General features: G+C 42.3%; 1 protein-coding gene across 9 annotated transcripts in view; it reads left to right on the plus strand.

Annotated features, from left to right (window-relative positions):
* Positions 1-25,181, plus strand: part of VPS13B (vacuolar protein sorting 13 homolog B) — a 714,157-nt gene that overhangs the window by 655,788 nt on the left and 33,188 nt on the right. For 8 of the 9 annotated variants that reach the window (XM_053245154.1, XM_053245151.1, XM_053245152.1 and 5 more), the window contains 9 exons: positions 4,570-4,650; positions 4,822-4,997; positions 6,406-6,576; positions 11,759-11,960; positions 12,718-12,906; positions 15,530-15,676; positions 17,808-18,091; positions 21,244-21,371; positions 21,682-21,878. In XM_053245154.1, the coding sequence (XP_053101129.1) occupies positions 4,570-4,650; positions 4,822-4,997; positions 6,406-6,576; positions 11,759-11,960; positions 12,718-12,906; positions 15,530-15,676; positions 17,808-18,091; positions 21,244-21,371; positions 21,682-21,878 (1,575 nt within the window). The remainder of the gene's footprint in view (positions 1-4,569; positions 4,651-4,821; positions 4,998-6,405; positions 6,577-11,758; positions 11,961-12,717; positions 12,907-15,529; positions 15,677-17,807; positions 18,092-21,243; positions 21,372-21,681; positions 21,879-25,181) is intronic. The other variant, XM_053245153.1, reaches the window with a different exon arrangement.

Genomic DNA, 25,181 nt, shown 5'->3' on the forward strand with positions numbered 1-25,181 from the left:
CCAGTCTGAAACGAGTCTTGATAATCAATTTCCTCCAAGACTGTCTGGAGCTGGGAAGCCATGACCCTATCAATTACCTTGCCCAACCACGGAAGTTTGGAGTCAGAACTGTAGTTGTCTAATTCTGAGGGATCCAAGGCAGGCTTCTTTAGAAGTGGTCCAATAATTACCTCCTTAAGACAAGGAGGCATCCTTCCCTCCCTCAGAGAAGCATTTATGATCTCTACCAGGCCTCCTACAACAATCCCCCTGCTAGATATTATAAATCATGTTGGGCAAGGGTCAAGAGAACAGATAGTAGGCCGCACTGCTCCAAGCAGCTTGTCCACATCATCAGGAGTCACAAACTGGAACTGATCTAACCTAACCATACAAGAGGAGTTGCTGGACACCAGACACTGCAGTAATTGTGGAGACTGAGTCTAAGTTAGCCTGAATACGAGAGATTTTCCCCACAAAGAATTCACTAAACACGTCACAGCGAGTAATCGATGGCTCCAGATTCCAATTCAAAGGAGATGGGGCACGTACTAACCCTCTCACAACCCTGAACAACTCTGCCAGACGTGAACTTGCAGATGCAATACGGGCAGAAAAGAATCTCTTCTTTGCCACACATATTGCCTCAGCATAGATCTTCAAATGTGCTCTATGTTGCAATCTGTCGGATTCGAGTTGAGTCTTTCTCCACTTGCGCTCCAGTCATCTATCTTGCCGCTTCAGCCCCCTTAGTTCTTCCATATACCAAGGGGCTAATTTTTCAGCGGGTTGGAGAGGATGCTTAGGAGCAATCGTGTCTACTGCCCTGGTGAGTTTGCTGTTCCAGTTCTCCACCAGGGCATCAACAGGATTGCCGGCAGAGCCAACACTAAATCCCTCCAAGGCTTCTTGGAATCCTGTTAGATCCAGTAACCTTCTCGGGCGGACCATCCGAATAGGTCCTTCAGCCTTGCAGAGATGGGACGTGATTGTGAGTCCAACCTTAACCAGATGGTGGTCCGTCCATAACTATGGGGAAATCTCAGGAGTCCCCACCTACGGAACACCACCCTGATCAGAGTGAAAGACCAAATCAAGCGTGTGACCAGCAATGTGTGTCGTTCTCAAGACCACTTGGGATACGCCCATAATCATCATGACTGCTATGAACTCCTGAGCCACCCTGGACAAATTGGTCCTGAAATGAACATTGAAGTCCCCCAGCACCACAAGCTTGGGGGACTCCAACACCAAGCCCGAGACCAAGTCCATCCACTCAGTTAGGGACTCCCTTGAGCAACAGGGCGATCGGTACACCAACAAAAGTCTCAATCTATCCCTGGACACCAAACTTAGGTACACACATTCATGTATTAATAATAATAATAATAATAATAATAATAATAATAATAATAATAATTCAATTTCTATACCGCCCTACGTATTATCATATCTCCATACGCCCTCAGTATTGCCGTTTTCTGTATTTCCAGATAGGGGGAATCGTCTGTCAGTTCAAGGCCTTACCATTTGGCCTGATGACAGCCCCGAGGGTCTTTACAAAATGTCTGGCCCCTGTGGTAGTGTTTCTACAAGAAAAGGGGATACAAATACTGCCTTACCTGGACAATTGGCTCATCCTAGCAGGTTCAAAGCAGGCTGCTTTGGGCTCTCTCGACACAGTCAAACTTTGCAGAACCTCGGCTTGCAGGTCAACTTCGAGAAGTCCCAGCTGGATCCGGTCCGCAGGATACAATTTATAGGGCTGATCTTCAACACCCACTTGGAGATGGTCTTCCTCCCGGAGGCCCGCATAGGGACACTTGTGCAGTTAGCTTCCACTTTCCTAGTCGGAGGGCCACAGACCATGCACTCGGTGCAGCACCTGTTAGGCCATATGGCTGCTACTATGTACGTGCTTCCGCATGCGTGTCTTGGGATGCACATCATTCAGAGGTGGTTCCTGGATGTGTTTGACCCCCTTTGGGACTCTGCTCAGCTGGAGCACACGCCTCCTCAAATGGTGTGGGAAGCCACAGCCTCGTCATCTGGACTTCGGCTCTCCCTTCCAGATGTCTCCTCCTTGCTGGGTGATTACAACAGACACATTGGAGCTAGGGTGGGGCACTCATATGGGCGATTATCACCTGAGTAGCCATTGGACGATAACAGAGATGGGTCGGCACATCAATTACTTGGAACTGTTGGCCGTATTCTATGCCCTCAAGGGGTTCTTCCCATAATTGTGGGTTGTTCTGTGACAGTTCAAACCAACAATACGATGGCGAAAGCCTATATAAAACAGCAGGGAGGCACAACCTCCAGGAGCCTCCTAGTTCTTTCAATCGACCTGTGGCACTGGTGTGTAGCACAGGTGGTGATGCCACATGTGGTCTACATCCAAGGGAACCTGAATGTCCAGGTGGGCATGCTGAGCAGACTAAAAACAGTTTCCGACGAGTGGATGTTGGATCAGGGCGTACTCCAGGACATATTCGCAATGTGGGGTGCTCTGGTTCTGGATGTCTTTGCATCTCAGGACAATGCTCAGTGTGCCCTCTATTGTTCAAGGGGAGGGGAAGGGGAGGGCTCTCTGGGCAATGTTTTCGTCCTGTCCTGGAACGGCCTTTTCCCTTACCTGTTTCCACCATCCCCCCTCATACCAAAGGTTTGTCACAAACTGAGGGAGGACCACTCCAAGGCCATCCTGATAGCCCCTTGGTGGCCCAGGAGGCTTTGGTTTCCGACTCTGGCAGTGACTTGTGTGCATCTTCCCATTCTACCTCACCTGGTGTCGCAGGAAAAGGGTCTGGTGCTCCATTCGGACATCCAGTCTCTGCACCTGCCTGTCTGGAAGATCCTGCTGCCTTTCCGGTGAGACTCAGAGACATTTTGCTTGCAGCTAGAACGCCCTTGACAAGAAAGTTGTATAGACATAAATGGACTCATTTCAGTACATTTGCTACACAAAATGAATTTTATGTTCTTAACCTATCTGTTCAGAATGTTTGTACCTATCTTTTGTATTTAAAAGAGTCTGGTTTGAAGCTCTCCTCTCTGAGTATATTTGGTGGCCATTGTGGTGCATTCGCCCACCACTCGGGTTTCCTTGTTCAAGGACCCACTGGTAACAGTTTTCTGAAGGATTTGTCACATGTTTTACCGGATGACCCTGTCATGTCACCGGCTTGGGATTTGTCGGTGGTACTGGCTGGTTTGCTACACTCGCCCTTTGAGCCTTTGGCTTTGATTGATCCTCGTCTTCTGTCATGGAAGGTTGCCTTCTTTGTGGCGATCACCTCTGCTAGGAGGGTGAGTGAACTGTGGGCCCTGAGGGTTGATTTGCCGTACCTTCAGTTTCATAAAGATAAGGTTGTGCTCTGACTGGGTGTTCAATTCCTTCCGAAGGTAGTTTCTACCTTTCATCGTTCCCTGCCACTCACCTTGCCTGTATTTTTTCAGAACCCTTCATCTGATGCAGAATGCAGGTTGCATTGTTTGGATGTTAGGAGGGCATTGTCCTTCTATGTTCAAAAGTCGGCAGAGTGGAAGAAAACTCCTTCTCTGTTTGTTCTGTATGATGGGCCTCACTAAGGCTTGCAAGTTTCTCCTCAGTCCCTGTCTAGTTGGATTGTTTCTACTATTAAACTTTGCTACAGCTTGGCCAAATAAACAGTTGCCTATGACTGTTAAGGTGTACTCAGTTAGGTCCATGGCAGCCTCTGTTGCCTTTGATTGCGCAGTCCCTTTGGACACTATCTGTCACGCGGCTATTTGGGCTTTGCCCCATTCCTCTATTCGTCATTATGTTATTAATGCCAGGGCACGGAATGATGCTAAGTTTGGCAGGACAGTCCTGCAGTCTATTTTCAGTTGATGTACTTCATTTCTTTGAAATAAATACTTTTTGCATCCCTGTTTCTGTTTGTTCCCTCCACCTTGGGTGCTAGCTTATTATGCACCCATTGGTGTAAAAGATAGAGTCCACGTCGAAGAACTACAGGTTGCTTAACTTGTAACATTGGTTCTTCTAGTAGTCATCTGTCCTTTTACACACTCTCCCATCCTCCCCGCTAGGTCTACTGAAGGCGGACTCCATGACTGAAGGAATGTGGAGTGGCACAGCTGCATATAGTGGTTGGGGGCAGGGTTCCCGTCTAAATCAGGAGAATTGAGCTTGTTAGATTCCAACGAGATCTCTGCACAGGCGCATAGCCCATTGGTGTAATAGGACAGATGACCACTAGAAGAACCAAAGTTACAGGTAAGCAACCTGTAGTTATGGATGGGCAGTGCCTTTATTCAGGGAACTAATCACCCTTACACTCAACGGCTAGGAAGGGTCCTGCTTTGCTGTGGAGCAAATCTAGCTTCTGCTGCTTTAAGAAAAATCCTCTAGATCCAGTGACCTAAATATGCATTCTACCTAGAAAGATGCAAAAAATAGAAATACTATATGTTCTCCAAAAGCTGATCTTCTTTCTAACTTGAAAGAAGAACGTGTTGGTAATCATTTGATATAAAAATAAAATATATTTATCTTTATAAGACTACAGTAACCTCTGTAATATTTGTCTATCTTGTCTGCAGGTGCCATCATCAAACAGTTCTATTTATTTGTGGTGCATGGTTTTGACATTAGAGGCCAACTCTCAAGTACATCAACGAATTGTGAGTGCATTCTCTATTGTCCAAATTGTTACTGGACCTGACCTCTCATGTTCTGAAATAAATTAAGGTCAAATTGACCTAGAACAGAGATTTATTCACAGGGTTTTTTTACAACTGGAATGCTGGGCTCAAAGTTAATACTGAAGCTGTTTTGTACTTTTGCTTTTATAGATAGTTTTCAGCCCTCTCTTTATCATGAGGAGCCATCTTCCAGATCCCATCATCATACACTTAGAGAAAAGAAGCCTGGGATTGAATGAAATGCAAATGATTCCAGGAAGAGGGGAAGAAAAACCCTTGCAAAATATAGAACCTGATCTCACCCATCACTTGACCTTCCAAGCCAGGTAGGCTTTTTCTCTGTTTTTTCTTCTAAGCATGTTAGACTGTAGTATCATCAGTTTCGCCAAAATCTTCCATGTGTCAGGTGAATCATTGGAAATGCAATTGAATAGAGCATACACACAGCTTCCTCTACTAATGTTAATGAAACTGTTCCAGCGTACTGGCTAAACACTCCAGTGGTATTTTTGGACTAGTGTAGGGAATCAGCTTATTACAGTATCTCTTTGTTTAAAGTGTTGGTCTGGAAATGTTGAGAAGAAAGAAATATGGTACAGTCAGATCGGGGAACAGGAAAAAAAGATTGATTAGGCAAGATGAGGAGCCAATAAAATTTTAATTAACGGTATAAACTCTAGTCCCATATAGAGACATTTTAGCTTAAGGTCCAAATTGTCAATGGATCAGCTTAAGGCTTTACTTGAGAGAGGGCCCAGATGTAGACAAAGAGGAGAGAGAAGGGAGCGAGGAGATTTAAAGGGATAGATGGTTGGTCTTACTGGTCCCAATCCATTGGTGTGTTGAGTGCACTTGCAGGTTGGAGTGCACAGTCAGATTTCCCTGCAGGGGCAAAGTAAAAAGGCAGGGAAAAGAAAGGCCAAGTGGTACAGAGTTGCTTCTCACAAGCAAGGGGTCCAGGATAGCGTTTGGTTCCAGGGTAGGTCCAGGGGCGTTCTGTTCTCCAGGGTCCTTCTCTGAGTTCTCTGTTGTGTTTTCCCTCCTCCTCCTCCTTCTTCTGACCATGTGTTGAAATCAGAAATACCAATAGGCAAATCCATGCCCTGGGGCAATGTATAGGTCACACTCCCTGACAGCAGGGACTGAAGCTCATGTGTAACAAATAAGTTTATGTTTGCATCAAACAGTCAAGTGGGTGTGATCTTTAAGAAACAAAAGATGGAATTGAGAGGTGTGTGTGGAATACTGAATGGGTGAACCCAAAAGCTTTATCTGAGAATGGGACATCTCTTCCTGGGAGAGAGAGACAGGTTTTCTTTTCCTGTCAATGATCTTACCTCTGGGTCCTTGCCAGCTCATTAACATTGTGATAGGAGGCTGAGAGTGTGCCATGCTTATCTGGGTTGTTGTAGGCGCAATTAGTGAGGCTAATCCCATTGCCCAGGAAGGGTGTTAGCTATTTATCTTGTGAAGGTCTCTCGACTCAGGTCTGCTTGGTAGTTTCCTCCTTTTTACAAGAGAGGCCATGGGGGACTCCCTACTGTTGTTTGTTCTTCTGAACTTTGGCAGTGTCGCCCCATGTTTGCTAAACAGCCGATATTGCATAGTATGCCAAATATGGGCATGTGCAGAGTTCACAATCCCGTGAACTCAAACGGCTCCAAAATAAGTTAAATAATAACTAAATCCATGCAATGTATATCATATCTATTTTGTTCTGTTTCTGCTTTGCAGGGAAGAAGATGATCCCTCTGAATGTGCAGTCCCTATTTCAACAGCACTCATTAAGCAGATAGCCACCAAATCAAATATCGGGGGCACTGCAAATGAGATACTTGCTGAGTTCTATGGGTGTAGCCTCTCCCCCCAACCTGAGTGGCCTTATACAAAGAAGGATTGTGTCAGGTACTGTGCCTTTTTAGTTGTTTCCTTTGGAGTTATGCGGCATGCAGTGAAATAAGTACATCTGCAAATCATGTACGGTCCTAAAATAACCTTTTGTTAAATGGGTCTCTCAACATGTCCTGTGCAAAGCAGGGGCAGATAGATGGAGGAATTGCTTCTGTGGATTGGCCACCCCAGGTGCGGAGGGAACCAAGTCGCGCCCTGGGTTCTGCCACCAGGTTCTGCATTTAGCCACGCCCCCTGTGTCATATGTCAGGTGCAGGGGGCGGGACTTTGCTCCCAAACAGGGCCCCGTGGCCCCGTTGGAGAGTGAAATCAGCCAGCACTGTGTTTGCAGTATGGGCAGGAGTGGATCTCCCTGCCTTTAAAAGGCAGGGGTTTTTGCTCCGGACACGCTGCGAATGCAATTACGCTTGCAAATGGGACCACGCAGCCCCGTTTGGGAGCAAAATCATGCCCCCACATCTGACATCAGACGTGGGAGGTGTTTCTGGGGCTGCAAGGCATGGCCCTTGATTGGCAGTGGCCCGGGTTCTTTGAACCTGTTTGCCTAATGGTGGCTCCGCCCCTGGGCCAGCCCCTCAGTCCATCTGCAGCTCCTTCTGCCCCCTCCGTCTGGAGAAAAGAGCTTCGAACCTGAACTGAACTATGGAGTGCCAGCACCTAGAAGATGCTGTTGCTGAGCAGAAGGGCTGCTTCCATGGATTGGCATCTTTGCCATTGACTGGTTCTGAGTCCATCTGCTGCTCCTTCTGCCTCCCCTCTCTGGAGGGAAGAGCCTGGAACCCAGACTGTCATCGATGGTCAGGGACAAGAAGAGACTGCCATGCATACCCCTGTCAACTTTGGTGAAAAGCAGGGTATAGATCTCTTTTTTTAAATGATAATAAAAGCCTGATAACTCCTGACATCTTGGGTCATGACAATATTCCAGTCAGGCACTGTAGTCTTGGGCACAAGTATTCCAAGGCAAGTAGTCTTTTGCTGGGAGTTCAGCATCTTTTGTCTTGAAGATCCATCAAATAGCAACCTCCCCAATCACATATCTCCTGCTGACTTTTTGTTGGGAGTTCAGCACTTCCACTTGACAGACCTGTGCTCCAATCCCAGTGCAACAGATAGACACTCGTCAATTGCCTCGCTCTCAGTTTCTCTTCATTACTGCAAATGGCAATATGAGCCACATCAGAGGGCTGCTGTGAGAATTAATAAGTTAACTGTAAAGCACAAATGTTTTTTAGGTTAAAGCTCCAATATACTGTTACACAAATACAATTCTCATTATATATACACATATGAATATATGCACTGATAGATCCTACGTTAAAGTTCATTTTAATATCACAATCCATTCTAAATATGCTAGTCAAATTATCTAATACCACAAATGTCCATTGTGTGCTAAAAAATCTGTATAGCCTCATTTCACAAAACATTCATTAAAATAATGGGACCCTTTTATAAGCATTTATATTTAGATTGACTTGCCTGTTCATAACATTTAAGTTTCTGTTCAGATCTGACTGTCCTTAAGGTGCACTGTTACCACTCTTACTTGAACCTATGTATCTTAAACATATTATTAATTAAGTCTAAAATGGAGGAAATGCTCAGAACCAAATCTTCAAGTGTGGGTAATAAACAGATCACAGCCCAGACAGTGCCATTGACAAAGACTTTTGAAATTTAAGATATAAAATGTCTTACTCCAGAGTGAAAATATGTGAAAATATCGTATTTGTCAACCTTGTTAATACAGGGAGTGAAGGCAGCTCTCAATGAGGGAGGGAGAAGATGGAGACTTGGATTGCCTAGTAGTTGGCAGGTGATGAAATGTGGCTGGACAGTGGGAGAGAGAGAGAGAGAGAGAGAGAGAGAGAGAGAGAGAGAGAGAGAGAGAGAGAACAGCTTTTACACCTGCCGTTTAGTCTGCTGTTTTGTGAGTGAAGCCACAGGAATGGATCTTATTTGGGGAGACAAGGGTTCCATCTGCAAAGGTGCTGCCAAAGTTGTGGGCGAAGAAGAGTCCGCAGCTATGTCTTTCACTGTGGACAAGGGGGCACCAGGTGGGTACCTTATGTCCAAGTCCTGTCAGCGGCCAGTCAGGCACCAATGTACATACCAACTTCCCAGGGGCTGTGAGGAAGGCAACCACGTGAGCTTATGAGGAGACGTGGGAACTGCTTAGGAGACTAGGGAGGACAACATAGTGTGCAACATCAATTTTGTGAGTGCTCCTGAGGAGAAGTGTAGGTAAGGTTAGAGTGCAATAATGCAGCATCCAAGTAGGTGGAATCCAGGGCAGTAGAGAGGCAGAGTGCTTGCCACAATCCCACATCTGTAGATCACACATGGGTCTAAAAGTAGACTATAAGCTTTTCCATCTGGGCTATCCTAGTAAGGATTGCAAAGGCACAAAGATTCATGAACGGACTAGATAATTAGGAAACTTTATTGAGGAGTCAGCAGGACATAGGTGGGTGAGGAGATTGCTGTTCAGATTTATCTCCTAGATAAAAGAGCACTCGTGGGTCGAATCTAATTAACTGTCTTAGAGTCTTGCTTGATTGCATCTTAGGATACGGCTACTCCATCTCTACAACAGAGTTAAGCTAAATTCCAAGATGAATCGGGGGCGGGTTGTCTTGCAAGATGACACTCTCTGTCAATCTGAACATCTCAGCCAAGTTCCAGATTTTTGATAGCCACTCCCTCAGTGGGTGCAGTGAACTCAGCCAGTATTTTTTTTTCAGTTAGCAGATTTCATGTAATTTCCTCATGTTCTGAAAGAATTGGCTGTTCTAAAAGGCCATTGCTAAGAATAATAGTATCACAGTCAAATACAGTGGATTAATATATCCTAACAGTAGGCGATAATATACAATTTCCTTCCAACATTTCTTAATCTCCAGGTACCACCACCAGATATGTGCAAAGTCTGCTCTACCTTGTGAACACCTTTGATGCCGATCATTATTGTTCTCATAAATTTTACTCAACTTATATAGACAGAAGGAACAGCAAGCAATATTATCCCAAATGACTCAAACTTTGTTTAACAGAAAATAGGAAAGGTAACTGTTTTAAAGCAGTGGGAGAAACTGCTAGGTATTCCAATCATTATAAGAATATCTATCAGTGGTGCCTTGCACCTTATAAATAAGTGTAAGGTATCACTAATAGATATTCCTAAAATGATTCTCTTTGCAATTAATACATGGAGAAAGAGAGGATCTTTTTAGAGAGTGATTGCCAGACTGTATTCTCTATTGGCATATCTAGCATTTCCCCCCCCATTGTTTTAAAACAGTTACCTTTTCTATTTTCTAAATTAACCAAAGTTTGATCCATTTATGATAATATTCCTTGCTACTCCTTCTGTATATATATTTATTTTTTTATTATTTCTCTGTGTAAACCGCCCTGAGCCATTTTTGGAAGGGCGGTATAGAAATCGAATAACTAACTATATCAGTACACTAAAAGAAGACCTTCTAAGAGGGAATGGTCCTTTAATATAATACTCATTACGTAATTGAAAGCAATAGAACCATTGAAGAGGATTATCATTCAGCTTCTTAGGTATCTCAGACATTGAGAGACATCTTTCGCCCTCACATTTTTAAATCTTCATACATCATAAATGATCCAATTTGTAAAATTTCCATCAATATGAAATATTGCATTAAATATAAATGATGTGTACAGAGAGATGGGAGAATTAAGCATTTTTCTAGGGTTACCTTATATATACATTATCACAATGATAACTGTGATTAGACTTTCCCACAATTGTGGATTTGTAAAATTTTGTTTTACCATATCATGGTAAGGCTTCCAATGGTATTTTTAATACAGCTTTGTTCCATTTCTTGCCAAGATCGTAAATGCTCATAATTAAGCCATTGCACCATTGATTTTAAAAGTCAAATGCTCTTATGAAAGAGTATAAAATAAGGCTGGGAAACTCAGACAACCACATAAATAGGATTGTTTTTAATATAAAATTTATTAGTTTCATAGTACTCAAAGAGATATACAAACCAGTTAAAAGCATTAACCATCATCATTAAAATGACAATCAAAAACAGTTAAGAAGTCATCCTAAAAGCAACAAACACAGCTTTAGAACATAAATCTGAAAACATTAAATCTTGGAGGCATACACTAATTTGAACAACAGTTGGAAGCATCTCGAGGGAGAGGCTTCACTCACATATTCCTTTACCCACTGTCACCGCTTTTCAAACAGGTTTTGCAGGTTTTTGGAAGAATTCAGAAACCTGCCAAAGCCAGAACGGGATGAGTATACACAGCACAATCAGGCAACTATACAACTTTCAAACCATCTTCAATCCTCTAAAAGGAGGGGGGGAACCCTGTTTCTTGCACTTTTTAAAAGACATTCTACATTGGGAGCTAGCTTGCATTCCACACTAGTGTTGTGCTAGCTTAAAGGCATAGTGCAAATGTTGTTGTGCAAAGAAAGGAATGTATGTTTGAGACTAGTCCTTGCACTAGCTGAAGATGTTGACAAGTTGCATCATTGTGCAAGACTGTTCTGCATCACGATTTATTTCTTTAGTGCATTTATATACTGCCAAATACAATCGTCCCATGGCAGTTTACAGTGGTTAAAAACAATTATAAACAATAAAATAACAATTAAAGACAGATGATTAAAATCAAATTTAAAATTCAACTAAAAGCCTGACAGAACAGGTGGGTCTTCAATGCTCTTCTGAAGGCCATCAGAGATGGTGCAGCTCTAACTTTGTGTGTTCCACAGGCCTGGGGCAACATGGCAGTATATGAAGAGAAAATGTGTGTGTGTGTGTCTCTTTTAAAGGGAATTTTAGCTATTATATTTGCAGCAGTCAGATGTTGGCAATTCGATGCCAGGTGTTGTCCGGAGACTACTTTTCATTCAGTTATTTTAAAATGTGATTTGCTTTTTGATCCTTTAATAAGTGCCTATTTCAATCAAAGAAGAAAACCAGCCTAAATTAGGGACAGATTTGCTGTGGTAGAATCTCTTTGTATTTCAGAATCATATCTGTTATCAGGAGGCACTACAGTGTAACAAAAGCTTTATGAATGGCAAGGATGATAAACTTCAAATCTTACCAATGAATTCACAATTTTCTTTTATCTCTTCTTTGATACATTACACTTGGAACAGCAGTGAACAGCTCACTCAGTGGGATAGCCCAATGCGAGTGAAGCTGTCAGTGTGGAAACCATGTGTGAAAACTCTGCTGATAGAACTCCTGCCATGGGCTCTACTGATCAATGACTCCAAGTGGGATCTTTGGCTGTTTGAAGGCGAGAAGATTGTTCTGCAGATACCTGCTGGGAAGACAATGATACCGCCAAACTTTCAGGTAGGCATACTATTCAAATCAGTAGGCATTATTTTCTTTGAAGTACAGATTTTTCAGTCATATAGTCCATACTTGTCATCTATGTGTGAACAGGGCCAGATCAAAGTACTCAAGGCCTATGCTGGATCATGATTTGAATTATAAAAGTGATTTTGTCAGTACTTGTAAAGATAGACAGTCAAACTCCTGAATGCACACACGGATGGTTAGAAAGGAGATAATAATAATATTCAAAAAAAGAAAGAAAGGAGAGCTGCTCTGTTCTCCTCCCCAGCATGCTGTATTTGAAAGGAGAGGGGATAGAGTGGGAAAGGAAGTGGAGGAGAGGGGCGTGATGGGTGTAGGGAGACATTCTAGCCCACCTCCCTCTTTACCCCACTGCCATTCCATTCCTCCTTTCAAAAAGAATGTGCCAAAGAAGAGAACGTGCATGCTGTTGCCAAACCAGGCAGTGGGGGGTGGGGCGGGGCAGATGGATTGGTGGTAGAAGGAAGGGCCAGAGGGGCAGTTGAGATGGCCTCACCAGCAGACAAGGGAGTGAGCAGCACAATGGCATCCATCATCACCCTGCTCCCTGATAACCCACTGCCTGAGGCAGCCACCTCAGTTCACCTCGTTATGAAGCCAGCTTTGGCTAGGAAAAGGATTATAGAATTTGGATGTGACTAGATTTAAACTTCCAAGCGCTTCACATCCAAATATTGGATATAAACATTACGGGGAAGTGCTGAACTTGATAAAATGTTCTTTGTTTTAGGAAGCTTTCCAAATCGGAATATACTGGGCAAACACAAACACTCTGCACAAATCAGTAGCAATCAAACTAGTCCACAACATGACCTCACCAAAGTGGAAGGATGGAGACAATGAGGAAGTGGTAACACTGGATGAAGAAGGGTTTGTTGAAGCTGAGATAAGACTTGGAGCCTTTCCAGGACATCAGAAGGTTAGAAATATTTGAGCTTATTTTGTAATGTTTAAAAGGCAGTGATTTATCAGATCACACCCATCGAACACCCATTGACCGTCAACTTCAAAAACATTTGTGTCATTAGGAAATATGTTAAATGATGGACACTTAAGAGTAAACGATTCAACACATTAAGAAGAAAATAGTCACTGGGAACAGTCTAAAATATTCATATTAGCAGTTCTCCCCTCAACTCTGATGCATGGCCAGGAGTGGGGGTGGGGGGCGAATGTCCTAGCTGATGGAAAGTTCTGGAGCTGTATATATATATTTACGACCCATGGTCAGCTTACAAATCAACTAGAAATAGTAGAATAAAAGAGGTTAACAGGAGGTTAACAGTTGCTCGAAAATAATAAAACATCATTCACATACAGTACCAATCAAAAACTTAACTAGCAATTGCTAACAATAAAATATAAATATAAACTAAAAATTCAGGAAGAACATACGCATGAAATAAACAACTGGTGTAACCACATAGCATTAGAGCAAAACTTCACCACCTTATATGTAATAGATGGAGATTGATCTGGCAGAAGATAAGAAACACAAAAATCTTCTGAGCATCTTGAAATAGGGATGTGTGAACCGGTTCGAAATCAAACCAGGGTGGTTCGAAGGTTCGAATTCGAACTGAACCAGCCATCAGGTTCGAGCTGCAGGTTTGAATTCGAGCTGCAGGTTTTAAAACAACAGAACCCAGTACCCCATGGGTTAGCAACCCATGGGGGTGGTTGGCACCCTCTTTGCACTAGACCACCACTCACTCTGGGCCACTCCAACACCCCACAAGTGGCTTTAAGGTTTTTCTCCATAGGGAAGAATGGAGGTTTCAGCAGCCCCATAACTGCACTTGGGGGGTACTGGGGTGGCCCAGAGCGAGGGTGCCAACCACCTCCATGGGTTGCTAACCCATGGGGTATTGGGTTTTGTTGTTTCTGAAGTGTTCTGAGTGTAGATTCTTTGGTAGCATATAAGATTTTCAATGACAAACTATGAATCCACTCTCATTGCTAACCTTAAAGACACATAAACTTCAAAAATCACTTAAAAATCAGCCCTTTGCCCAATACCTTTCAAATAATTCTGATAGCTACCTGGCCCCCCTTGGGCACTACCACCCACCACACTCTGCTCTTGGACACCCCTTTCCCCCCGAACGTGAAGCTATACAGTTGCTGACACCTCCATGCTTCTTTATGGAGAAAAACCTTAAAGTCACGTAAACTTCAAAAAAATCAGCCTTTTGCCCAATTTCTTTCAAATAATTCTGATAGCTTCCTTGCCCACCTTGGGAACTATCACCCACCACACTCCACTCTAGGACACCCCTTTCTCCCCGACGTAAAGCTATACATTTGCTGCAATCCTCATTATTCTCTATGAGGAATTCCAAAATAATTTTAAAATTCACCAATAATCAGAGGAGTGTCTGATTGCCTTGGAACTTTGTGGATAGTAGGCACCCCTGGTTGTCTACCACGTACCCCACTTTTGTGCCCCTAGGTGCTCCACAATAGGGGATATGGGCTGGTTCGCGTCCTGTTATACCCTATGAGAAAAATAATTAAAAATATTTCAAATATTCATAAAAAATTATAGGGGTGTCTGATTGCTTCGGGGTTTGCATGGTTTTTGGCACCCATGGGTGCTCCACAATAAGGAATAATGGGCTGGTTGGAGTCCCATTATATCCTATGAGAAAAAAATAGAAATAATTTTCAAAAATTCATTAAAAATTGTATGAATGTCCGATTGCTTTGCGGTTTGGGTGGCAGGTACCCCTGGGTGCCAGCTACCCCCCTACCAATTTTTGGTGTCTGAACCAGTTCGAACCAGTTCGAATCGGTTCAAATCGGTTTGAATTCGAACCGAACCAGGGGGAGGTTCGAGCAAAACCAAAACCGAACCACCTCCTCCTGGTTCGAACCTGGTTCGAATTCGAACCGAACCGGGCAAAACGGTTTTGCGCACATCCCTATCCTGAAAAGGGTGCCAGACAAGGAGATATCAGGGAGCATCTTAACTCTTTATAAAACAGGCAACGGAGCAATACTGAATGGTTGGAAAATACATATTGGACTGGGAAGTAGCCCATCTTTACTTGTACAGTAACAGCTGCTGGTGTGCTCAGTTTAAATCACTTTGAACTGCTGCTCTGCTGCTCTGCCATAATCTGAGAGAGAGAGAGAGAAAGTCTTATGCTGTAAGCCAATGGCCGACTGTTGCCTTGTAACCTGGGTTTCATGAGTCATGGTGCAGGTAGTTTTATTTCTGCTTTGGGGTCCAAAGAATGCTTTGAAGGTACATAATGCATTTCTATTGCTGAAGCTAAACAAGTTTGGTCTTGAATGGGAACCATATGTAATAGCTATTTGGAGGGACAGAGAGAGACCAGTGTTTTAAATAAATGCACTTTATTAGAATACAGTGGCAGGGGAAAGTGACATTTATTATTTATCCTCCAAGATGATTAGGGTAGTGTACGTGGGTTTTTCCATTTCCCCCCCCTCACCAGATGAAATATTCCTTTTGTCATGTTCAGAAAAGTTATGTCCTTAGTGTGCTGATGTTCTTGTAATACTTTATTTTGCAGCTGTGTCAGTTTTGCATTTCTTCCATTGTTCAACGTGGTGTTCAGATCCTGCAGATCGAAGACAAGAGTATTATCATTAATAATACTCCATACCAAATCTATTATAGACCACAGTTATCGATTGTGAAGTCCCAGCTGAGAGAGGAGGTAAAATAATAACAATGTTGTTTTTGTTTAGCCTTTTACAATGGGTAGAAAGTCATATTTATATTAAGTCTATACTTCTTATTGAAAAAACCCCTGGGTCAGGAGTTAATAAAAATGACATATTTTAGGTTGTTTTAATTTAAAAACATTGATGCCACAGAACAGTCAAGCATGGTAATTAACTGTGATCTTTGCAAAGTGCCAGATCCCAATACTCCATAGGATTAGTTCTGCCTTGGCCCCATCTGTTCAGAAGCCAAAGGGCTCAAAAAGGAGGCACCATAATCTGTAATCGCTGTTGAGTATGTTTTTAAATAGAAATTTTTATTGAAATTTTTCTATACTAAAGGTGGATAGTATATTCCGGCAGCCTTCAAGGTGCTTCAGGCCAAAATATTAGCCCAAATGTTATACGGGATTCAGAGCTTCCCTACAGGTAACCTTTCTTTATTGGAAGCTGTTCAGGCGGGCTTCCTTTGGGCTATTTTTCATCTTCCTAAATGTGTTTCCAACACCGCCTTATGCCTTGAATCTGGAGTGATTAGAGTTGAAGCCCAGGCATGGTTATATCTGATTAATTTTTGGCTTAACCTCCACGCCCGCCCCTTGGGCCATTATTGTTGGAAGAGGAATTCCAGTCATCCTGGTGAAAGAACTCACAGGTCATCTTTGGTAAGTGTGGGTTCTCATAGCAATATCTGTCATCTTTAACACCTGATGCTGCTAAAAAGATAGTCAAGCAAAGAGTGCTAGATATGGAGAAACAAAGAGAACTAAGTTTGATTACTTCAAAGAACACTTTAGGCAGTTTTTCAAACTATCCCCAGCCAGCAGGGTATTTGATAGGCCTGACCACTTTAAGTCATAGAAGAGCTTTCTCACAGGCGCGCTTTAGTGCGTTACCTTCTGCGGTGTTAGAAGGGAGGTTTAAGGGAATTCCCTTAAGGAATCAGTTACGCCCTTGTGGCGCTGGAGTTGTTGAGTCGGTAGCGCACGTCCTTTTACTCTGTTCCTATCCTATTTACTCTATATGAATAGAACCTCTTTTAAAAGGCAAACCGAGTTATTCTGATGATTATTATGTTTCTTATTTTTTAATGGATCGCCACTCGGAGGTTGCAGAGAGGATTGCAAGATTTATGAGACAAGATAAACTTAGCTGTGTATGACCTTACCATCCTTGTAACTCAGTTTTATCTAATTTATTCTTTTGATGTTGTATATTTTTACTGTATTGTATTGTTTTTATTCCTTGTTTTCTTGTCCATGGACCATAATAATAAATTTGATGTTTTGAGAATTTGTGCAAGGTTCTCATACAGAAGAGGTACACCTGCTTCTGCCTTGCAGGCTGAAATTGTTTATTCCCTAAACTCAACACTGTTGGTTTATAACCACTCCCAGCCCTATAGGTGCTTCTGGGCTTCAATCAGTAGAGTCATCTGTTTTTCTTGATATCCACAAAATGCATGTATAAAATAAACATAAAGTAAGTAGAAAATGTCCATGCATAGATCCCATTGAAATTTTCCATTTTTATAAGACTATATTTTCATGAATCCATAAAGAAGAGTAATTTTGAGTAACCTTTAAATATGCTTATAGCAGATTTAAAGAAAAGTTCTTCTGAATCCCAGATTATACAATTGCCTTCTTAGCACTGTCATGAATACCACAGGGGAAACAGATTGTCACCTGAGTATATATTGATTCAGCTCAACTGATTTTTATGTAAGTTGAAACATTCACTGGTATCCCAGAACAGGATACCTCTCCTAACAAAAGGTGCACCCCCTGCCATGTCATCCAGGATAACAAAGAGCTGTGTGGGTCTGTGTTAAGAGTGACACGCGAGTGCCATTACCATTCTTTTCCCTCATAAAGCTAGGAGGCACTCTCACTCAGGGCAGCCTTGGAGTCTCTCTACAAGGCTGCAGTCCCTTCATACCATATTCTGGCACAGCATGAGGTAGCAGAGACAGTGTGGTGTTGAGGGACATCATATAATTTAGGTATGGTTAATGTCCGCCATATTTCAAATTCTAAACAAGCTTTAAAGACTTGGTGTTGAAATACAGTAAACATTCAAGCAAATAATGGCTGTGTACTTTCTTCCTTGTTTTCTTTCTAGTACTTACATGTTCCAGACAGTAGTACATTCAGCATCTGCTCGGCTGCAGAACTGGACACTCCCAAAACAAGTTCCATTCTTTTTTGGGACCTGATGCCTGATGTTAGCCAGTCAATTTCAGACATGCTCCCTCTTCAAAAGTATATATTGCTAAGCTTCAAACATAGCATAAATGATCACACTACTCCGTGCTGGAGCCCACCAGCTGTTATTAGACAGGAATTTCCAAGGCAAAGCATAGCCATACCTGTTGGAGAGAGAAATGAAAATGGGTTCTGCACCAGGTATGTAGAATACATATGGATGACATTACAATCTTTAATCAAAACATAAGAGGCTGGTGCAAAAGTTAAGGTAGTGACATGCTCTCAATATGTAAAAGAGACTTTACTTCCCCTGCAAAGTGTTTGGGGCTCTTAATAATAAAAGGATGGATATTTTGACTGTGTACCAGACATTTGATTGCACTGTGTGTTAATATGACCCTCCTTATAAGCTACATATTGTTCAGAATTGGATAATTAAAAGATAGGGCCAATATCCAGAATAATGCCATGTATGTTCTACCATGCAAGGGAGAACAAATTTTGGCAAAACAAAACAAGACCCTTCCCTCTCCAGCCCTCTGTGCCTCCTAAAAATAAGTCCCTGAGGATTGGAAGACCCTTAAGGACATATTTCAGGGGGGCCAGGGCCAGGGGAAAGTGGAGACTGCCAGAAAAGAATCACACACACACCCCATAACAGAAAATGCTGTCATGTCAGTGGAGCATTAGTATTAATGTTGCTCTTCTTTCTTAGGCATGTTGTATGTTCTCAACTAACCCCTGCTAACTGAGCAAAGAGGCACCTTTTAAAAGTGGAGATTCTCTTTATTTAGCAGGGGGAGAGCAACCAGCCCTATCCAACCCCAGCACAGCATCCCTCCAGTGGCTGTTGCTGGTGTTGTTCTTATGTTTCTTTTTTTGACTGTGACCCCTTTGGGGACAGGCAGCCTTTATTTATTTATTTATTTATTTAACTAACTAACTAACTAACATATTTCTATTCCGCCCAAAGCGCACGTCTCTGGGCGGTTTACAAGCAAACCTACAAAAAGTTAAAACATTATTTAAAATAAATGGCAATCAATCAATCAATCTCTGTAGGTAAACTGCTTTGGTTGAAAAGCGGTATATAAATACTCATATCCGTGTTCATATAAAAGCATGGCGTGTAATACCATAGTGTAATCTCTTATACTGACATTGTTCTGGCATTACACAAGGAAGCAGTTATCACATGACTCCTGGAAAATGACTGATATCTCCAAAAGGTGGCTCTTTATGTTCCATTGCAGTCTTTAAGATCAGCAGAGTTCCCTTGATAATTTCATCAGTGTATCACATGCAAGACAGCATGGGAAAGTATTCTTGATGGCTGCAATTTAATTATGAAATGTCATCCCCTTGGGGATCTACCACATCCAAACTTGAACATCTTCAAAAAGCATTATAATGTATTTTTGTCTGGGCCAGCTATAATAAGATTAGAGGGCTTTATCTGCAAACTTAGCCTTTGCTGAGGGGCCTGGTTTATTCTCTCTCCTACTAGTGCTCATGGCACTTACACTGGCACATTCCACACAGTGCACAACATCACTAACAGAAGGAGTGTCATGCTTTTCTAGGAATAAGACATTGCCATTTTATTTCTGGGAAAATATAAGTAACTACTGCACATTTGTTGTTGTATGACAGTATTACATTCATTTTCATTTTTGATGCCTTATTCTTGGCAGTATTGACATGAAAAACAATTTTGTTCTCTGTCCAGACAATTTAGTAATATTTTGATTATTTTGATAGCTTGTGACGTCTTTCCCAACAGACATTTTGTGAACTACTGAATTTTAATAATCTAATTCGGTGGCTCTCTGTTCAGTACAGTAGTTTGGGAAGAATATTAGCTATTCAAGATTGTACAATGTATTTTAACAGAAGAACAAATGAAAAGAACAGGGGAAAACATAAGTCAGGAAGCAGTGATCTGGAGAATGTAGTAGAGAAAACCTTCCAAATCTAAAAGACTGGTTTATACCAAAAATTGCTTTCCCCTTTGAAAACAGTGCATCCATGCAATATAGATTCCATTGCTTCGTGGAGCTCTTGATTTCCATTTCCTGGCCCCCAAATTGATTGTGCTCATACTTAATAATGCAGGTATAAATAAGGAGCTATATCAAGCTCAGAGAGATCAGAATCAACCATATGGTATTGCCCTCCTTGTGAGCCGTGTGGGAGATGCTTTGAAGGCAATATGTTTCAATCCCTGAGCATTGAGGAGGGAATACCTTATATAATTCCAATCACTCAGCAATGACTCTTCTGGGTGATTTATGAGTAGTGTGGCTGAGCTCAAAGAGATTCCAATAGAGGCCTTGGAAGAAAGGATGCTGACAGAATATGGTGATCCTAACAGTTAGAAGGGAGCAGGAAGCTACAGCAGATTATCCTCAAGAGTTCTGAGAAGTAAAGTTGCTCTCTTTCAGACTGACATATTTTCATCTATAAAAATCACATAAAATAAATGTGAAAAGGCAACTAAAAAACCATTGTGAACAGGAATCTATGCTTAGTATTTGTGTGAACTAGAACAGAATTGTACACAGATCATACAATATGCTATACAATATTTCCTTTTAAAATATTCCAGTACAGGCATACACCAGTGATGCAGGTACTGACAGATAGTATGTTGATACTTTGTATCCCTATTCAGACATTATGTTGAACACTTCTATGATATCTGTACACAGGTACAGTTATTCACATGTTATGTTGAACACAGGCACAACAGTATACTTCCTCACTGTGCCCAAGAGCGTGTAGCCAAGTTTACTTTTAAAATGAGCAGAGAGACAGTCATCCACACAAAAACGTGTACAAATGTACAGATATCTGTACATTCATGCAACATCATGTCTGGATAGGGCTTGTGCTGTTTTTCTGCTTAATTGGATTTCTGTTACTGCGCAACATTCGTTTCAGGCCAGCAGTGTAGCAGGCACTGTATACTTTGTAAAACATGCACATTAATTTCTATGCACACTTTAAGAAGGCTATTTAACAGAATTATTCTTACAGTGTTTCTTTCAGTCTATCAAAATTGAGCCCACTACCATGCAAACTTTTGTACATGCGTTTCACTTTAGTCATATGAAGTCTGATCCAATTTGATCATTGCTCCCTTCTCTAACTTCCTTTTTTACGTTTGTAAGCTGGTCATTAATGGCCATATAGTCACTTTTTTTAAAATGAGGGAGTTAATCAAAAGATCTTAGTTTAAGAGAGGAGAAGCATTCCAAATGTGTTACTTAATACATAGTGTGAAGTTTGCAACTGCAAATGAGGTTTGCTTAAAGATGTGTCTGATTTTATAATCTTGTTCACTTTAGAGCTATAGCACTGACTTATCAGGAGCATCTTGGGGTGATGTACTTAACTCTATCGGAAGATCCAAGTCCTCGCATAATTATCCACAACAGGTGCCCTGTCTCATTGCTTGTAAAAGAGAACATCAAAGGTATACACCAGAATGTTTAAGCCTTTGAAAAAAGTGGCTTGTTTTTAACCTCTAAACTCTAAATTTTAGTTTCAGTCAGCTCATTCAAAACTAACTTATAGTAAGCCAAGGAGCAGTTTGTATTGTTGGGTATATGAAAGAGAGGTCCATAAAATAAACCAAAAAAGTAATAATTGTATGTGCTGATAATCTGTCAGACAGAGATCATTAAAGGCTGGCTTGTGTGTACAAACTGAGATAACATGGAGCTGTGCCATAAGTACAAACATCTTTCTTTAAAGAGCCTTCTGGACTTTTTATTAAATTTCAGACACACCAAAGTTTGATGTTTACTGTAAGCGTGTTCCAGCCGAAAGTTCGGTACACCATGAGCTGTATCATCAAGTCTCCAGCTATCCAGATTGCAAAAGCAAAGATCTGGTACCCAGCATCCTTTTGAAAGTCATATCGTCTGAAGAAACGAATGAATGGAGTGATTTTGTGGACATTAATAACCAAGGCACACAGGTTAGTCAGTTTTGTTTTAATTGCAGATTTGCTGTATGGAACTTCTTGAGCTAGGATTGTACAAGGATACAAGGAATGTAGAGGGCAATATATGTTCAACAGCATTATCTTAAAGACAAGACTTACATGCAAATAAATGTGCTTTAGAATTAGGATGAAACCACAAGTCACAATTCATTGCAAAATTGTCCTCTGTAGACCTATTAAAACAAACAAGAATCATGCACAATGGGTTTTTGTGTGTGTGAAACTCCTGTTCATTGCAATGGTGGTTTGTGCAGAAAAACAAAATACTGTTAAGTATGTATGAAATTATTAATAGAACTATATTTCCATTTGCTTAGTTCAAGTGACCTTATTTCTGGACAAGAGTAGCATTTTTATTCTTCTTTCATCTGCATTTTTATTATTATAAAGATTTTTGTTCTAACTGGATTTGCTACTAATGTAGGAGCTCTAAAATTATTTTAATTTAATTTCCCCCTTAAAAGGGATTTCCCCCATCTATTTCCCCCCTTCTCTTCTCAGCATGTTTAAAAAGAGAAAATTATGACATATCAGGGGCGTACCGTGCATTAGGCAAAGGGAGACAGTTGTCTCCCGGCCTGCTGCCTCAAAGGGCCCCCCAGAGGCAAGTCACATGATCCATCCCGACTCCCCAGCACCCGCCCAATTGCAGCCCACTGCCCGGGCTTCCTTTGGTATTCCTTCATGGTTAAAACCACACCCGACCTTGTAGTTGGCTCCAGGGAGCTTTAGTGACAGAATTGACCACTAGAGGGCTTTGAGAAGACAAACATGAGCAGAACGTAACGCTCAGCAGCAGCGGGTTCACTAAATGGCATTTGGGGGAGTGTGGGTGGAACTTGATATGGAAGACCTAGAATGTTCCGCCTTAGTGGAATAAGCTGTAATAAGTCAGGAAGTATGCTAAGCGTGCTCTGATTGGCTTGTTGGTGCGGTACTGGGTCCCGCCTCCTGCTGAGGGACAGGCCTGACTGTGCTCGGCTATAGTTTGGCTGAGGGATGGGCCCGGCAAGGGAGTGGGCAAGGGTAAGAAGAAGGGAAGGGGGTGTCTTTGGGAGTTCCGCGGCTGGGAAGGGGTTCGATTCAGATGCGGGAAGGGGTGACTGAGACTGAGGAAGCTCTGGGTAAGGTTGTGTCAGGGTGGCTGAAGAAGAACCCAGGAGTCCTGGTATCAAGCACTTGTCCGTCCCCAACCCCCACTCTGCGGGAGTAAGCTTTTTATCGGTTTGCACATGTAGAAACTCTAGCTGGGGTTGCCTGAATACAAAATACATCAGTCAGAAGGTGCCATTGTCTCCGAGACATTTTGCTAGAGGGATTATAATTCAATCAAGAATCTGAATTCCTGGGTTCTGGCTACTACCCCAAACATAGCCGCAACCCCCCTCGCCTCGCTTTGCCTTTGCCTCATGCACCTCCTTGTTCCAGCAGAAGGCAACACTCCACTTGTAGCCAGTATGTGTTTGCCATGCCTGCCCCACCCAGTTTATCAAGGTGGCACTGCTCCCGCCTTGCTCACAGACATGTCTGCTTCGTAGGCAGGGAGCCTACACTGTGAGGGCGCATTCACACATGTGCCCTCATTTCCATGAAACTCCTGCCCCGGCAGCAGCCGAGCTGCTTCGAGCAAAGTCGTCTGCAAGCGGTGAAATGTTAAGTAGTTGGGAAAAGACGCTGGGCGAAACAGCAAGCCCAGCGTCACTCTGGTAGCTGCCGCCGGGGGTGGGGTAGAAGGACTATTGGCTCACCCCCCAGCAGCCATCTCCTCTGCTGCATCACAGCTTAAATTTTAAAAAAGAACAACACAGAGGTTCGCTGCAGTGGGAGGCAAGCAGCAAGTAGCAGGAGGTTCGGTGTGGTGGGGTGGCTCTTTCCATCTTTCTATCTTTTTAAACTCTCTCTCCCTCCCTCCCTCACCTCAAGCCTGCCCCATCCCCTTTTTCTTGTTCTTTTCCTCTCACTCTCTCAAGCCAAACCTACCCATCCTCTTTCTCTTTTTTTAACTTTTTCTCGCTCTTTCTTTCTCTCCCTCTTTCTCCCCTCAAGCCTGCACCATCCCCTTTTCCTTTTCCTATCCTTCTTTCTCTCTCTGGACAAGCCTCCCCCATCCCCTTTCTCTCTCATCTTCCACACAGGTGGAGTTTGTGTTGAAGGAACAGCACAGTGTGTGGTGAAGGATCAAGGTGTAATTTTAATCAAAATTTCAGAGAAAAACTTCTCTTATTTTTTTCCTTACAAGTGCTCCATGCTAAGTGGGGTGATTTGTATGAATAATAAACTGAGAAACCATGGGGGCTTGTATTATTTTTCCTTACAAATGCACTATTTTCAAGTTGGTTTGTGAATTATCAGGAAGGCTGTGAATTCATGGAGGAGCCTCTGCTGTTTTTTCTTTTTAACAAGTATATTTATATATTTTATTAGAATGAAATTTAATTTTAAATTAATCTGAGCCTGCCAACAATAGTTTAATTGTAATTAAATTCATTTTAATTTGATTTAATTAATTAATATTAAGTATTACTTTAATAATCAGCACCCTAAAGATTGACCTTGGCCCCCACACGCCAAGTCAGTGGGGGGCCCATTTTAAAATCTCATCTCTGGGCTCACTCCAACCTTGGTATGCCCCTGATAACATTTCGTCATGTTCCGTGTTTTCTCTGTCCCGCCTCACCATGGCAACCAATAATATGGAGCCAGGGACAAGGAAAGACATAAAGTGATAGGAAGCTGCCTTGTAAGATTCTTGCACCATCTTGCTCAGTATTGTCTGCACTGACAATGACAACTACCACTCCTACTATGAATATTTATATACCACTTTTCAAAAAAGCTCAAAGCAGCTTGCACAGAAAAAGGAATAAGATGGGTTCCTGTCCCAAAAAGGTTCACAGTCTAAAAGAAACACAAGGTAGACACCAGCAACAGCCACTGGAGGGATGCTGTGCTGGGTTTGAATAGGTTCAGTTGTTCTTCCCCTGCTAAACATAAGAAAGTCACCACTTGAAAAGGTACCTCTTTGCTAACTGGCAGCACTCTCCAGGGCTTCAGATTGAGGCCTTTCTCAGGCCTAGCAGGTAGACGGATAGGGGTGTGCACAGAACCAATTCCGGCAGTTTGGTTCGGATCACAGGATTCCCCTTTACAAGCATACCCCTCATACACCATTAGAACAGGGGTGGGGAACCTTGGCCCTCGAGCTGTTTTTGAACTACAACTCCCATTATCCCCAGCCACAGTTATTGTGGCTGGGGCTGATGGAAGTTGTAGTCC

This window comes from Hemicordylus capensis, chromosome 4 (assembly GCF_027244095.1).
Source record: "Hemicordylus capensis ecotype Gifberg chromosome 4, rHemCap1.1.pri, whole genome shotgun sequence".
Lineage (NCBI taxonomy): Eukaryota > Metazoa > Chordata > Lepidosauria > Squamata > Cordylidae > Hemicordylus > Hemicordylus capensis.